Source organism: Panthera onca, chromosome B4 (assembly GCF_046562875.1).
Source record: "Panthera onca isolate mPanOnc1 chromosome B4, mPanOnc1 haplotype 2, whole genome shotgun sequence".
In the NCBI taxonomy this organism is placed as follows: Eukaryota; Metazoa; Chordata; class Mammalia; order Carnivora; family Felidae; genus Panthera; species Panthera onca.
In genome coordinates, this window is record NC_138345.1 from 18,527,456 (window position 1) to 18,541,207 (window position 13,752).

Consider the following 13,752-nt stretch of genomic DNA (forward strand, 5'->3'; position numbering starts at 1 on the left):
TCTAGGACGCTGGGATCGTGACCTGAGCCAAAATCAAGAGTTAGATGAGCAACCCAGGCGCCCAGAATTTCTGTTTTTATGATGTTAAGTACTTGAGCATTTATTAGTGTTTACATTTCCTTTGCTGTGAGTTATCTATTTATGACATTTTTATTTTTTTGAGGACTAATCTTTTAAAAAATTATTAGGTTAGATATATTTGTATATATTCAGATAAACCATACATGATTGCCATTTTATAGATCAAAACATTGAAAAGATGTGCATATAGTATTAACCTCAATATGTGCTATTGATGTTTTGTTCTGCTGGCCTTTTAAATTTATATAAAACTGAAAGAAGACTTTTCTTTTTCTGTCTGACATTAAGTGGCTGTCTATCGTGTTTGTGTTTTGTGTAATAACTGAGTCTCAAAGTTGAATATATTAAATCTGTATTTTGTTTACCCTATATTTTCAACCCTCACACAAAACAGGGAGCCCCAAAATATAGATTTTGTGGTTGTATGTTTCACTTTTTATCTAGGAATGGTATTCAACATTTAACAACTAATATGTGGTTAGTCCTAATGGGAACAAACCACACCTTAGGGCTGAACCCAGATCTGGTGTTTATTCCTTACTTGTTGGATTAAATTGAAAGCATTTCTCATTATTTTGGGGGCAAGTTGTTAGTTTGTCCTGGTTAAACTTTATAATCATTCAAATTTCAGAAAAATACTGCTGGGTTTGAGTCTAAGAATATGGAATGCCTTACACTAACTAAAGTCATCTTTTTTTTAAATTTTTATTTATTTTTGAGTGAGAGACACACACACACACACACACACACACACACAGAGTGCAAGCAGGGGAGGAGCAGAGAGAGAGGGAGACACAGAATCCGAAGCAGGCTCCGGGCTCTGAGCTGTCAGTACAGAGCCCAACGCGGGCCCGAACTCAAAAACTGTGAGATCATGACCTGAGCCGAAGTCAGACACTTAACCGACTGAGCCACCCACGCGCCCTAAAGTCATCTTTTAATAAAAATGCAGGCCTTGGGGCGCCTGGGTGGCGCAGTCGGTTAAGCGTCCGACTTCAGCCAGGTCACGATCTCGCGGTCTGTGAGTTCGAGCCCCGCGTCAGGCTCTGGGCTGATGGCTCGGAGCCTGGAGCCTGTTTCCGATTCTGTGTCTCCCTCTCTCTCTGCCCCTCCCCAATTCATGCTCTGTCTCTCTCTGTCCCAAAAATAAATAAAAAACGTTGAAAAAAAAAAAATTTTTAAAAAAATGCAGGCCCACAGTAACTTTATATTTATAACCTTTGGGCTACAACTTTAAAAAAAAATAAACAATAAAGATAATTTTGTTATCTTTATAACAATTGCGTTATTGACCACTTACCCAAGTCCACACAAACCTCTAGAGAGCATTTAACCTATAGAAATTTGGGACCATGTTGAAAATGGTGTGATTTGATATAAATCAGATGAAACTTAAAAGACCTTATGATAGAAATGCATACATTGCCTGTCATCTGTCATCATTGGCTAAGTCAGCCTGTGTTCTGGGCTCAACATTGGGCCATTATGGATTCTGACCCCACAAACTGAATATGGTCGGATGACTGTATGCAGTGAGATTAAGTGTATCAGACATCTGGCAGCCATAATTTAATCGAAGACCCTCAGTGATTTGGGCCCTAGGCATTTGGATGTAATGTTTGACACTGGGCACCATTATCCCAATCGATTCCATCTGGCCTGGTCTGGCTCAAAAGACTCAATTTTTTTTTTTTTTTTTTTTTTTAAGAGAAGCTATTGGCCATGACTAGTCCTTGTTTACAGAATTTCCCATTTCCCTTGGCTGATAGAGTTACACTTTTCATGCATTGAGGCTTAGCTTTTTAGTGCAGAGCCCTGATTTTAAAACCAGCCATTCTGAATATAGGCAGCAAGGGTAGTTTAGGACGGCTGATGATAAACGGAAGTGTTAAGGTATTTTTACCAAATAGTTTTACTTTTTTACTGTGCTATAGAGACTCTAAAGTCTCGTAATACATGAATTTTCACAACTTAAGTAGTAAATTGGAAAACAAATGCAGACTATTTAATATATGATGGCAAATAGACTAAAACATGTTAACAAGATACTTAGCCAGCCAGTAGATGATAGGGTTTTTTAAATTATTATTATTTATTTTATTTTATTAATTTTTTTTTCAGATGACCAGATCTTTATAGCTGGGAAGGACCAGAAAGGCTATAAAACTTCCCCCTTTCATTTCACAGATAGTAGGAGGTCACAGGTCACATACCTAAAATTTCCATGTGGTTTCTGGGTTCATGATGTTGTGTTTTCTACAGAAGATCTCAGGGACTTCATTAAAAGATAGATTCTCAGATTTAATTAAATGCTATTTACTCTGTTTATAGATTATTTATAAATGAATGTGGTTCTTGTGGAAATGAGTTTATTTTCTAAATCTGATAGATTTATCTGAAACATCAGTGGAAGACCCAAGTTCTTTGATAATCATCTTTTTTATTACAAAATAGGAGGTTAGCAACCCGGTAAAACACGTGTGAAGTCTACTTGAAGGAATTCAGTTTTTCTTTTCAATTTCTCCTAGGCAGTTCATAGAAAATCCTCAAATAACCAAAAAAAAAAAAAAAAAAAAAAAAAAAAAAATCAATGATTCATTTTCAAGTACGTCCCAACCTTTCAAGATATAATGAAAATATAATTAATATTAGTGTGCTATTACTTCCTGCTCCTTTTTTTTCTTTAACATTGGTTCATTTCCTCCCTTTTGCAGTCAACCTGATGGGATATCATATTCCTTTTTTGCTTTCAGGTGCTAAATTTTTTATGGATTTTTGCTTTTTTAAACAGCATATTTTGTCTCATTCATTTTGTTCCCCCTTTTAGATTGTTTCTTTGTGTCATGTCATCAGGGTTCGTGACAGATTGCTAAATTGAGCCCCCAAAAGATTAATCAGGGGCAGATTAGATCATTGTTAAGACCAAGTCTCGGGATTCAGTTCTGTTTACTTTCCTAGTCTATCACTTACCACCTCATATGCGTCAATTTTCTCTTATGTAACACAGTTTACAATAACGGTATGTGCCAAATACATTAATGTATGCAGACGTGTAGAACAGTACATAGTACTCAACTAATCCTAAATGAAAGTTAGTTATTATTATCAATATTACTCCTATTACTATTAATTCATTATTAGAAGCCATGCATAAACACCTCTTTTGTAACTGCTAACAAAGTTTTATTCTTTGTACTTATTTTTAACCCTTTAGTAAATATGTAGCCTTACCTTAAACTTGTCCTAAATATTACTGGTGATTGTTCATAAAACTGAGAATGGTTTCCATAGGATACCCTTTTTATGTATAAAATTAAAATTTTTGATTATTTTACTTAATAATAAAATTAGAAAACTATTAATGCCTCAAACTTCTAGAGTCATTCTCAACCTGTTTTCCTCTTTTAACTTAAAATTGTCCTTGTTTCATCTAATACATAATTTTTCAGTCTCACTGGGCCATGACTGCATTTTTCAAAGACAGGTGTTGTATTTCTTACTGAGTTCATTAACCGTAAAGAACCAAGATGATAAACTGCAACCCTAGTGTTGCCGAACATCACCTAACTGACCAGTGAGCTATTTCTGAGTCCAACTCATATCACATAAATGAAGTTTGTCTGTTTGGATTTGTTTTCCCAGGGTTTTCTCCTTCTTCCACCCTTCGCTCTGGCTACTCAGAAAGGTGGTTAAAATCTTAAGAAGTTAGCTAAGAGATTACACATAAAATCTTTTAAGTCATTGTCTCAGATGAGTAGCAACTTGGTCAATCCTTCATTTACTTATTCATTCATTTGTTATTCAGAAGATTTTGGATACTTGTTATATGTCAGTGCCAGTGCTTATGATGATAGGACAAAAAAAGTGAAAATAAGATAGAGTCTCTGATCTGAAACATCTCAGTGTTGGGAGTCTCTTAGGCCACCCCAGCTTTGGCCATATGCTAGGAGAACTCATAAGTCCCAGCATATATTTGTATTTATGGCTGTAATTTATTACAGCAAAAAGATACAAACCGAAATCCACAAAGGGAAAAGGCACTTGGGGCAATGTCTGGGGAACCCGGGGCAACTTTCCAAGAGCCCTCCCCAGCAGGAACACATAGGACACAATTAATTTTTCAAGCAACAAGCCGTGATGACACCTGTAAAATATCATCAACCAAGAAGTTCATTAGAAACTCAGCGCCCAGTGTTTTTACTGGGAGCTGTTCAAATATCCACCTTCTGTCTAGCATGTACCAAGATTCCAGACTTCCAGAAGGAAGGCAGGTTTTCATCATAAACCATATTATTTGCCCAAACAGTTTAGCTACGGTGAGCCACTCTTATCTGTTAGAGAATAGCAGGAACCCTCCCTAAATCTAAGTTTCCGGACACCAGCCAACAGCCAGCCTTGCAAACAGCATTTTCTAAGGATAGCTGTCCCAGGCTTGCTGTGTTAACTCTTTTCTGAACAACTATGCAATTATACATTCAAGTGGGATAGGCAAAAGTGTGTTTGAAGAGTCAGGTAAAAAGACTCTGCCTGGGGGAGTCAAGGGAAGCTTCATTTTTATCTATCTAACTATCTCTCTATCTCTCTATCTATCTCTCTATCTATTTAGAGTGTGCACATGCACACATAAGCTGGGTAAGGGGAGAGAGAGAGAAGGATAGAGAGAATCCCAAGCAGTCTCCACACTCAGCACAGAGCCCGATGTAGGGCTCAGTCTCACAACAGTGAGATCATGATCTGAGCCGAGATCAAGAGTCAGATGCTTAACCAACTGACCCACACAGGTGCCCCAAGGGAAGCTTCATTTAACAAGAGAATATTTGAGGTGGATCTTCAAGGAATTGTGAAATTGCCCAAAGTCTGGGATGAAAAGGGGTTTTCTTCCATGCAAAGGTAACTATACTTCTTGCAAGTAAAGAGATTGTTGAAAAATTCTACATGGTCCTAGCCTAGGGCATGATGGGGGCGGAGTGCAAATAGAGGGGAGGGTGATTGGAACAAAAGCATGGAGTGTTTATAGTTTTGTGGGTGGTAATGAGTCATTAGCGGTTTTAAGCCAAAGAGGGAAGTGAGTAACTTTGAAAGGTACCTCTGGTAGCAGATAGAGAAGATTGGAGAAGAAAGAGTTTGAAGACAGTAAGACCAGATTGGAGGCAAGAGGTGATGAGTACATACCCTAAGGCATGTATGTTGGGACTAGAGCATGGAGCAGTGGTTCTCATCCAAGGGGGATCAAATAATCATGTGGGAGGCTTAAAAAGACTCTGATGTCTAGGGGCTACTCAAATGCTTTAATGTCTCTCAACATATCTTGCAACATTGTGAATGCTTTCACTTCTCGCTTTCACTTCTGTAGCTGTCTTATTCTGTAACGCTGTCAGTCAAAACCTCAAATCCACTATGTCACGGGTTCATTAGTGGACATAACCATGGATATAACCATTTATATAGAATTTCCTCTTTACTTCCACAATAAATGAGATGCAAAGCCATATAAAGGGGTCTACCTCAGCCAGATAATTTTATCTATTTTCACATGAATCTAGTCATCAAATCTGTTTGCAGTGAACAGTCTTCATGTTTCTGCAGAGGATTCACAGGGGTTCACTTGTAAAGTGTAGATCAAAATGCTTATCAAAAGGCACAGGCAGACCTCAATTACATAAGATGCATGTCAATTTATGTAGTTACTTCTTGGTCGTTTGACATGTATTGTGTATATGATCTGTATGCAAGACATACAACATACGGTTAAGGATGTTTTCAAAGTATAACTATTGGCTAAATGTAAACTATTTTAATAAAATCATTCAGATGAGACCTAACTATAAACATATCCAGCTCAGCACAGTTTTCTTACCTTTTGTTTTTATTTTATTTTAAATTATTTCACAGTATATGATGGCACAAAAGGGACTTACATGGTTTGCAAAGAATGATAGGAGGATACACATGAGTTTCTTGTTTTTACTCTCGGATTAACTAGACATTATTGGCTTTCATAGTAACGTTAATTTGGAATGTAATGAAGTTGCTTCTTCAGTGATAGTTTATCTGCTATTTTAATTGAATAAAATATCTCAAGAATGTGTTGATTAATTTATGTATTGTCTATATATATATATATATATATATATACATATATACACACACATACACATACACAGAAATATGTCTGTAAGCTTTCTCTCATATCCAAAAGAGAGTCTTTAGATATATTTAATATTTCCATGAGCCATGTGATTAACAATCATAGCAAGTTATGTTGGAGAAAATTATCTTTGAAAGTTTTCCATCAGTGGCTTAATTAACATACAGTGGGCAGAAAGCAAACAATCTGCTGAGCCAGACTACTCAAAGATCCCTCCTGTTGCTTTTGTTTTCACTACAGCTGGGAAGGGGAAAATTATATTACATATATCCCTGTATCTTGCTTCTGAATGATTCGTTTTGGTGATGATTTAAAGAATAATTTAAAATATTTTTATGAGTTTGAAAGCAAATGAAGTGCCCAGGAATAATTTACAATGTAGATGACCATGCTGTGGTTTTGCCAATTTTTCTCGGTCTTTATTTCTATAGAATATTCATTCTTGACTTGTTTTATCTTGTCTAAAAAATAATTCTGAAATGGGATCAAAATCTAAGCCAATTTCATACTCCAGTCTTGATGAACCATGTAGGACTGAATTAGGAGCATATAGGAATGTTTCCTCTTAGTATTCATAACATCACCAGAGAAAAAGAATTAGGTCTAAAATAACAACCGAAAGAAAATTCACAGTAGCCAAGCCCTAAAGCTCACAAATTTTCTTGTTAAAAAAAACCCCTCAGTGCCTTCCTTAGATCCTGTTTAGTCTTTGTAAATACGAGAGCTAGCAAGTAATTGAGTGATAGGTTTGCAAAGTTGAAGGTAGCAAATTCTAGGAGGAGCGAGCGTGTCCATAATGGAGGCAAACCACTCCGCAGCTGTAATAGCTGTTAACGTGACCATGAAGCAAGAGAATAAAAATGGTAAAACATCGCTAACAATTGGGGGGGGGGGGGGCGGAAACCCCACCACAACCCCACAGCTATCTAGGGACTTACTTTGTGAGTACTAGAGTCAGCATAATGTTTGTCTTATACAGGAGGCCTCCCTGTCTGTTCAATTTACCTTCCCCAGTAACCCTTCTAAAGCATTACTTATGAAACTATGAAAACACTATGAAAAGAATTTGACATATTAATCAAACATGCCAAACTTCAACTTATGTAGTGTTAAAAGATAAACTGAGGCATATTAAAAATTTCAAGAGTTTACCTGAGCAAAGATCAATTCTAGTCTGGCAGCACTGAGCCAGAAATGGGAGCACTCTGAGGACAGGAGAGGGGAAAGACTTTTATGGGAAAAAAGGCAGACACAAAGCAAGAAAACTATTTGAGTGGCTTAAGCATTTACCTGATTCAGAAAAGCCTAGTTGGCTGTGTGAGACTGGTTGTCCTTAGGTTTCAATTTCTTTTCCTGGAGGCCTTTACAGGCTTAGGTATGGGCTTGCTTGGGAAGGCTGTTAAGTCACAGAACTAATGATCTTTTTCTTTTAGTCAATTTAACAGTGGAGAATATGGGTTTTATCACCCCTAAGCTTTGAAGTTCCTTTCCATTTGTTCTCTAGGGTAAGAAGGTAGGGAAAAATGAGAGAGGGGCTCAAGGAAGTTGAGAAATAGACTTTCTATGCAGACAGCCCTCCAATGTTAGTTATTTTGTCTCTCACTGCCCTGTGCCAGGATCACAGGGGCTAGTGTGATGTTCCTGGCCTCCAGGCATCATGGGAAGTACCATTTTTTTGTCTTGTGTTATAAATCTCTGGAAAGGTAGTGATAACATTAATATCAAGCAATTAATATCAAACAGTAGCACCCATTTGAAAGAAACCAAGAGTTGTTTTGAAATTCTGTCTTGAAGATTTTAATAAAGATTAATTCTTTGAAGTTTTAGGTAGACTTCCCGATTTACATTTTAGAGGACGGAAAAACCTCTGCTTGGAGCTCTTCCCTTTGTGTGATTGTTTTAAAAGCCATTTTTATATCCAGGAGCATGTAATCCATTAACTGCATTGAATTTACCACATTTCTTATCTGGATTGACATTCTAACAAGAATCTTGTATAGATTTTCAGTTGTTCTGATATGATTATTTGTATTCAGATAGCCACCACCTTTAGTGCAAGACAAACACACATCTCTAAAATTAACCTAAGTGTTGGGCCAGCAGGTCTTAGCTGGTTGTTATAAAACTGTATTGCTTAGTTTTGTTGTATGCTGACTCATATATTTTTGGTAATGAGGCAGAATATATAAAATACAGCAAATAAAATTGCTTTATGTAGCTTTGCCTAGAACCATAGGTCTTAGAGCCTGACACATCGTCAGGAAAAGCTGTCTGCCTTTACAGGTAAGGTAGTTTCATTCCCATTTAAAATATAGGGCAACCAAAGCACGGAGTTTTGTAAATTATGCTGGACCCCATATCCAGCAAACCTAACAAAGAATTCCACCCCAGGTCTTTTGAATCCTTGTTCAGTATTTCTTCCATTACTTAATTCTGCCTGGTCCAATCATTTTTGTTCCAAAGAGACTGTTAACAGCTCATTTATCCATCAGTCAGTCAGTCATCAACATTTTTATTGAGCACAGTTCAATGGCCAGTGGGACAACAATGTTAAAAAAGAAACATTTTATATGGTGATGATGACAATACTCATTAGCCGTAGTGATTGAACATTTACTGTGAGTTGGTGGGCGGGGGCGGGGGGGACCCATGATCAGCCCTTTGTGTACCTGAGATTTTTCAGCCTTACAACAGTTCTGTGAATTGTGCATGGTGCTACATTTTTCTAGCTCTTGGGTTCCTATATGTGGAGGTCTTGGCCACTTCTGTCTTCACCGTTCTTTTAAGCTCATATTGCATGGGCCCATGAAAAAGTCTAAATTACCAACACTATGGTGGTAATATGGTGGTATTTCTCTCTGGGCTGTATCTGCCAAAGCATCAAGCAGTGGGAGATCTTTTAAGTTCACGGTGAAACCAAAGAATATCCTTTCTGTCTAGAAGAATTATTAGCACCTTTCTGAGTTGAAAGGGAAATGTGTTAGACCATTTGTGTGTGATCAGTAGTGGTAGCCTTAACTTAGTTATTAGAGTTCTAAGTAGCTGATACAGTAGCGTAATAAGTCACATTAAATACATTTTGGTTTCACACTCAGATATCACCTCACGCCATTCAGAGTGGCTAAAATGAACCAATCAGGAGACTATACATGCTGGAGAGGATGTGGAGAAACAGGAACCCTCTTGCACTGTTGGTAGGAATGCAAATTGGTGCAGCCACTCTGGAAAACAGTGTGGAGGTTCCTCAAAAAATTAAAAATAGACCTACCCTATGACCCAGCAATAGCACTGCTAGGAATTTACCCAAGGGATACAGGAGTACTGATGCATAGGGGCACTTGTACCCCAATGTTTATAGCAGCACTCTCAACAATAGCCAAATTATGGAAAGAGCCTAAATGTCCATCAACTGATGAATGGATAAAGAAATTGTGGTTTATATACACAATGGAGTACTACATGGCAATGAGAAAGAACGAAATATGGCCCTTTGTAGCAACGTGGATGGAACTGGAGAGTGTTACGCTAAGTGAAATAAGCCATACAGAGAAAGACAGATACCATATGTGTTCACTCTTATGTGGATCCTGAGAAACTTAACAGAAACCCATGGGGGAGGGGAAGGGAAAATAAAAAAAAGGAGGTTAGAGTGGGAGAGAGCCAAAGCATAAGAGACTCTTGAAAACTGAGAACAAACTGAGGGTTGATGGGGGGTGGGAGGGAGGGGAGAGTGGGGGATGGGTATTGAGGAGGGCACCTTTTGGGATGAGCGCTGGGTGTTGTATGGAAACCAATTTGACAATAAATTTCAGATATTGGAAAAAAAATACATTTTGGTTTCTTGGAATGTTCTCATATTGAGGGCAACATCACAACTATAATTAAATCACTGCTCTCTTAGCCCTTTTTGAACCTGTATCCTGCCAGTTATAAAGGCTGTCAGTTCATATCTTTGGGTAATAGTTGTGTAGAAGAAGCCTGTTCTTCTTGGTCAGAAACCGAATTTCCCATACTTGCGATATACCTTCCCCTGCTGACCCACTGAAATGAAAGACTAGGAGTAATGATTAAATCTTATTTTCCCTCCTGTAGTAGCAGGATGAGCTGGGTCAGCAAGGCCAGTCCCTGCAGATGGCTTTAAAATACCTTTGTGATTTGGTCTCTTTGCCTTCCCATCCATTTCTCTAAGTGCCTATCACTGTCATCCTTCACCACCCTGACAAGAGTCCAAGGTGAGATCAGCACAAATGAACAAGAGCCTTTGTGATGCCTCCTGTGGGTGTTGCTTATTAAGTGAGGTGGGCAATGAACCAAATCTGACTTGTGAGCAACAAAGCAGGTTAGCACATTTACACAAAGATCATTCCATATATTATTTAACACATTCAAATACATTGTTGTCTCCTTGCTGCCCAGCAAAACTTGTGTGAAGGGAATATAAACTCACAAGTTAATAACGTCTGATTTTTATTTTCAAGTGTGCTAACAATCACTAGGTTTCATTCTTTTGTTTGGATTGTAGCTTATTTTCTCAGGACAACTAGAGAATGTTTATGAAGCGTGTGTGTGCAGAGGGTGGTGAGGGAAGGGAATAAAATGCATTGCTTTAGGGCTGCACATCTGTTTTAGGGACTCTGCTGGATCTGCACATTAACCATTGTCATGACTTATGGCGTGTTTTAAAATTGCATTCTACACAGAGATGTTCATACCAACTCAAAATATTACAATTAAACAGATTCCGCTGTTATGAGTTAGTTTCCTATTTTCATGACTAGCAGACTTATTCTTCTGCTCTGTTAGCGAGCATGTATATGAGGCATAGCAAGTGGCAACTCATCATTGTATTTCTTGTTCAAACAGATTGGCAATATCAAGTTGCTCAGGTCTTCCCACAAACAGAACAGGAAGTTGATGTGGACACGCATGCATTCAGCCACCGGTGGAAAAGGAGCTTGGATTCCCTCAAGGCAGTAGACTCGAACCGAGCAAGCATGGGCCAAGACTCCCCAGAGCCCAGAGGCTTCACAGACCTGCTACTGGATGATGGGCAGGACAACACCACCCAGATTGAGGTAGGTAACTAATCTGGGCAACTGAAATGGATTGGTGCATGTATTTCCTGTAAGGCACCCAACTCCCACGTATGTATAGACTGGCCCTTCAGCTCAGTCCAGAGCCTCGGGACTTTTTGTAAGGATCAGTTTAACTCATCCATAAATAATCAGTTGATATTTACTAATTCAGGAATAAATAATTGTAATGACATTAAATAAGTAAATACATCATAGCTAAGCCATTTATTTAGTCACAGATGTATTCATTTACTCTAGAAACAGACAAATATTAGCTTGATGTGGTGATGACTGTGAGGAAACACAAAGGAACACGATACAGCCCCTGCCTGCAAGGAAGTCACTGTGTAACCAGATCATCTCTAGGCTATGTGATACGTACGAGAAAAATACAGGCTATAGCATGGCAAGGAGGAGGGAGAGATCACCTGCTTAGGATTGGGGAATGCACCACTGTCAAAGAGGCTTAGCCTGGGAGAGGGCATTTAAGCAGGGGCTTGGCAAGTTGAGAGGAGCTCACCAGGTTGATACCCTGCCTGGAGTAAGAAAGGAGATTCCTGGCAGAGTGAATTGCCTTTTCAATGGCTAAGTCTTAGAACAGTAGGGCATGCTTGAAGAGTCTCATAGAGTGACCAGCTGTCCCATTCTACCCGGGACTAAGGGGTTTCCTGGAGTGTAGCACTTTCAGTGCTGAAAACAAGACAGTTCTGGGCGAACTGGAATGGTCGGTCACTCGATGACTGTAAGCAATTCTTTGTTATGGTTGGAGTTATGGAGTGGAATGAGGGTGGTTGGAGTTGGGTTGGATGAGTATGGAAGTTTGCTGAGGGTACATTTTAGGCAGTCTGTAGGGTTGCCCAGAGGCCGCAAGTGTGGTATTACGTTTTTTAAGTTTCTATTGTCCTTACATTGCAAATCACAAAATAGGATCCTGTTAGTCCACCAGATCGAACAAAAACAAAGAGGTCAATCTTATGGAAATAAGCAAAAACCACCCAAACAAGAATGGAGGCTATTTATTCAGTTTGCCCTAGCAAGAGTCAGCTTCCATCACTTCCCTTTGGTAGAGACTCAAAAGCAGGCAGGGGATTGGGAAAGTTTCTCCTTTAAAAAAAGAGGAGGCTTCAGGTATGCTCTGATTGGAAGTTGTTGGCATGGAGAAGCTGGAGGTGGGTTAATTAGAAGCAGAGCATCTCGGGCGATCGATTTGGGGACCGTATTTGGGTTTTACTGAGTTAGACCTAGAGACAAAAGATAGGAAAGCTGTCAGTTATTCACCAAGTCCTGATCATTCTGGGCTGAGTGCTGCTGAGGTTGTTTCCCTGGACTGGTTTCTGCAGAGGTTGGGGGTAAGAGTTCTGTTGTCATCCATGGTCTGGCCATCGTCTGTTTGTGTATGCTCTCTCAAACTGTAGTTGTAGTTCTATTTTCTCCTAGGTGACCAGTTCCTACTTTTTAGGAACCAAACAGCATTCTTTTTACGGCCCTGAAACACTCATTATTTAGGAAAAGAACTCCACTTCCTGAAACAGACACTACATAGTTCTCCAAATAGTTATCAAGGCATCATGTTGTTCCTGCATAGCGAGAGGAATCTTCAGAAGATCTGAAGCACAGGCCGTTGGGATTCTGTGTATGTGAGAAGGCCAGCAATTTTCAAAACCCCTCTCCATCTCCTTGGCTAGCATGTGACTCTGGTGGTCCCTGACTGTCCCAGCCAGGCCCCTCAATAGGCAACAGAGGATGTGCCAGGAGCAGAAGTCATATAATATCTGTAAGAGGCTATTCTGACTCCTGCAGAGTGCCTGCTATTTTGGCAACAGTGTTGTTATAGCAACTCGCAGAGGGCAACATAATTCTTGCCTGAGCACTCTTTAGCTGGGGTGCGACCTAAAGAAAGGAGAGTTGCACAGAAGCAGAGGTGTTTACTCTCTGTCCAGAACTGGTAGCCTACTGAGATTCAAAGAGGAGAACATGCATTCCTAGAACTCTGTGATCTCTAGGCAGGATGCTGAATCTTCTTAATCATTTGTAAAAGCGAAAATGCCTTTGCTCAGGGATGTATTAACACTCCTCAGAATATAGTCCCGATTGTTACTATACCCATGATTTTGTTATTCAGCCAGTTTTTCTCTTTTCTGCCTTAACAGGGAGATCACATAATGTCAATGGTTTTGAGTCAGTTAAAAAAAAAAAAAAAAGGAGGCAGGATAGTGCAGGTGCAGAGAGGTATATGCTGGATAATCACTCGGTGCTAAGTTCTGCCAGGCACAAACAGTATGGATATCATCTTGCCTGGTCCTGACATCAGCCTAGTGTGATTTGTGTCTCCAGGTTCACTGGGTAATCTCAGTGACTTTTACATGTGGGCAATTTCAGATTTAGGTTTGGTATTTTTCCTAAGCTCTTCCATTAATGAATAAAGGTATTTAAACCTGGGCCTGCCCA

General features: G+C 39.1%; 1 protein-coding gene across 3 annotated transcripts in view; it reads left to right on the forward strand.

The window, feature by feature from the left end:
* The window catches only part of PLXDC2 (plexin domain containing 2), a 448,647-nt gene that overhangs the window by 159,995 nt on the left and 274,900 nt on the right, over window positions 1-13,752 (forward strand). For all 3 annotated transcript variants that reach the window (XM_060659212.3, XM_060659214.3, XM_060659211.3), the window contains one exon: window positions 11,093-11,304. In XM_060659212.3, coding sequence (XP_060515195.2) covers window positions 11,093-11,304 — 212 coding nt within the window. The remainder of the gene's footprint in view (window positions 1-11,092; window positions 11,305-13,752) is intronic.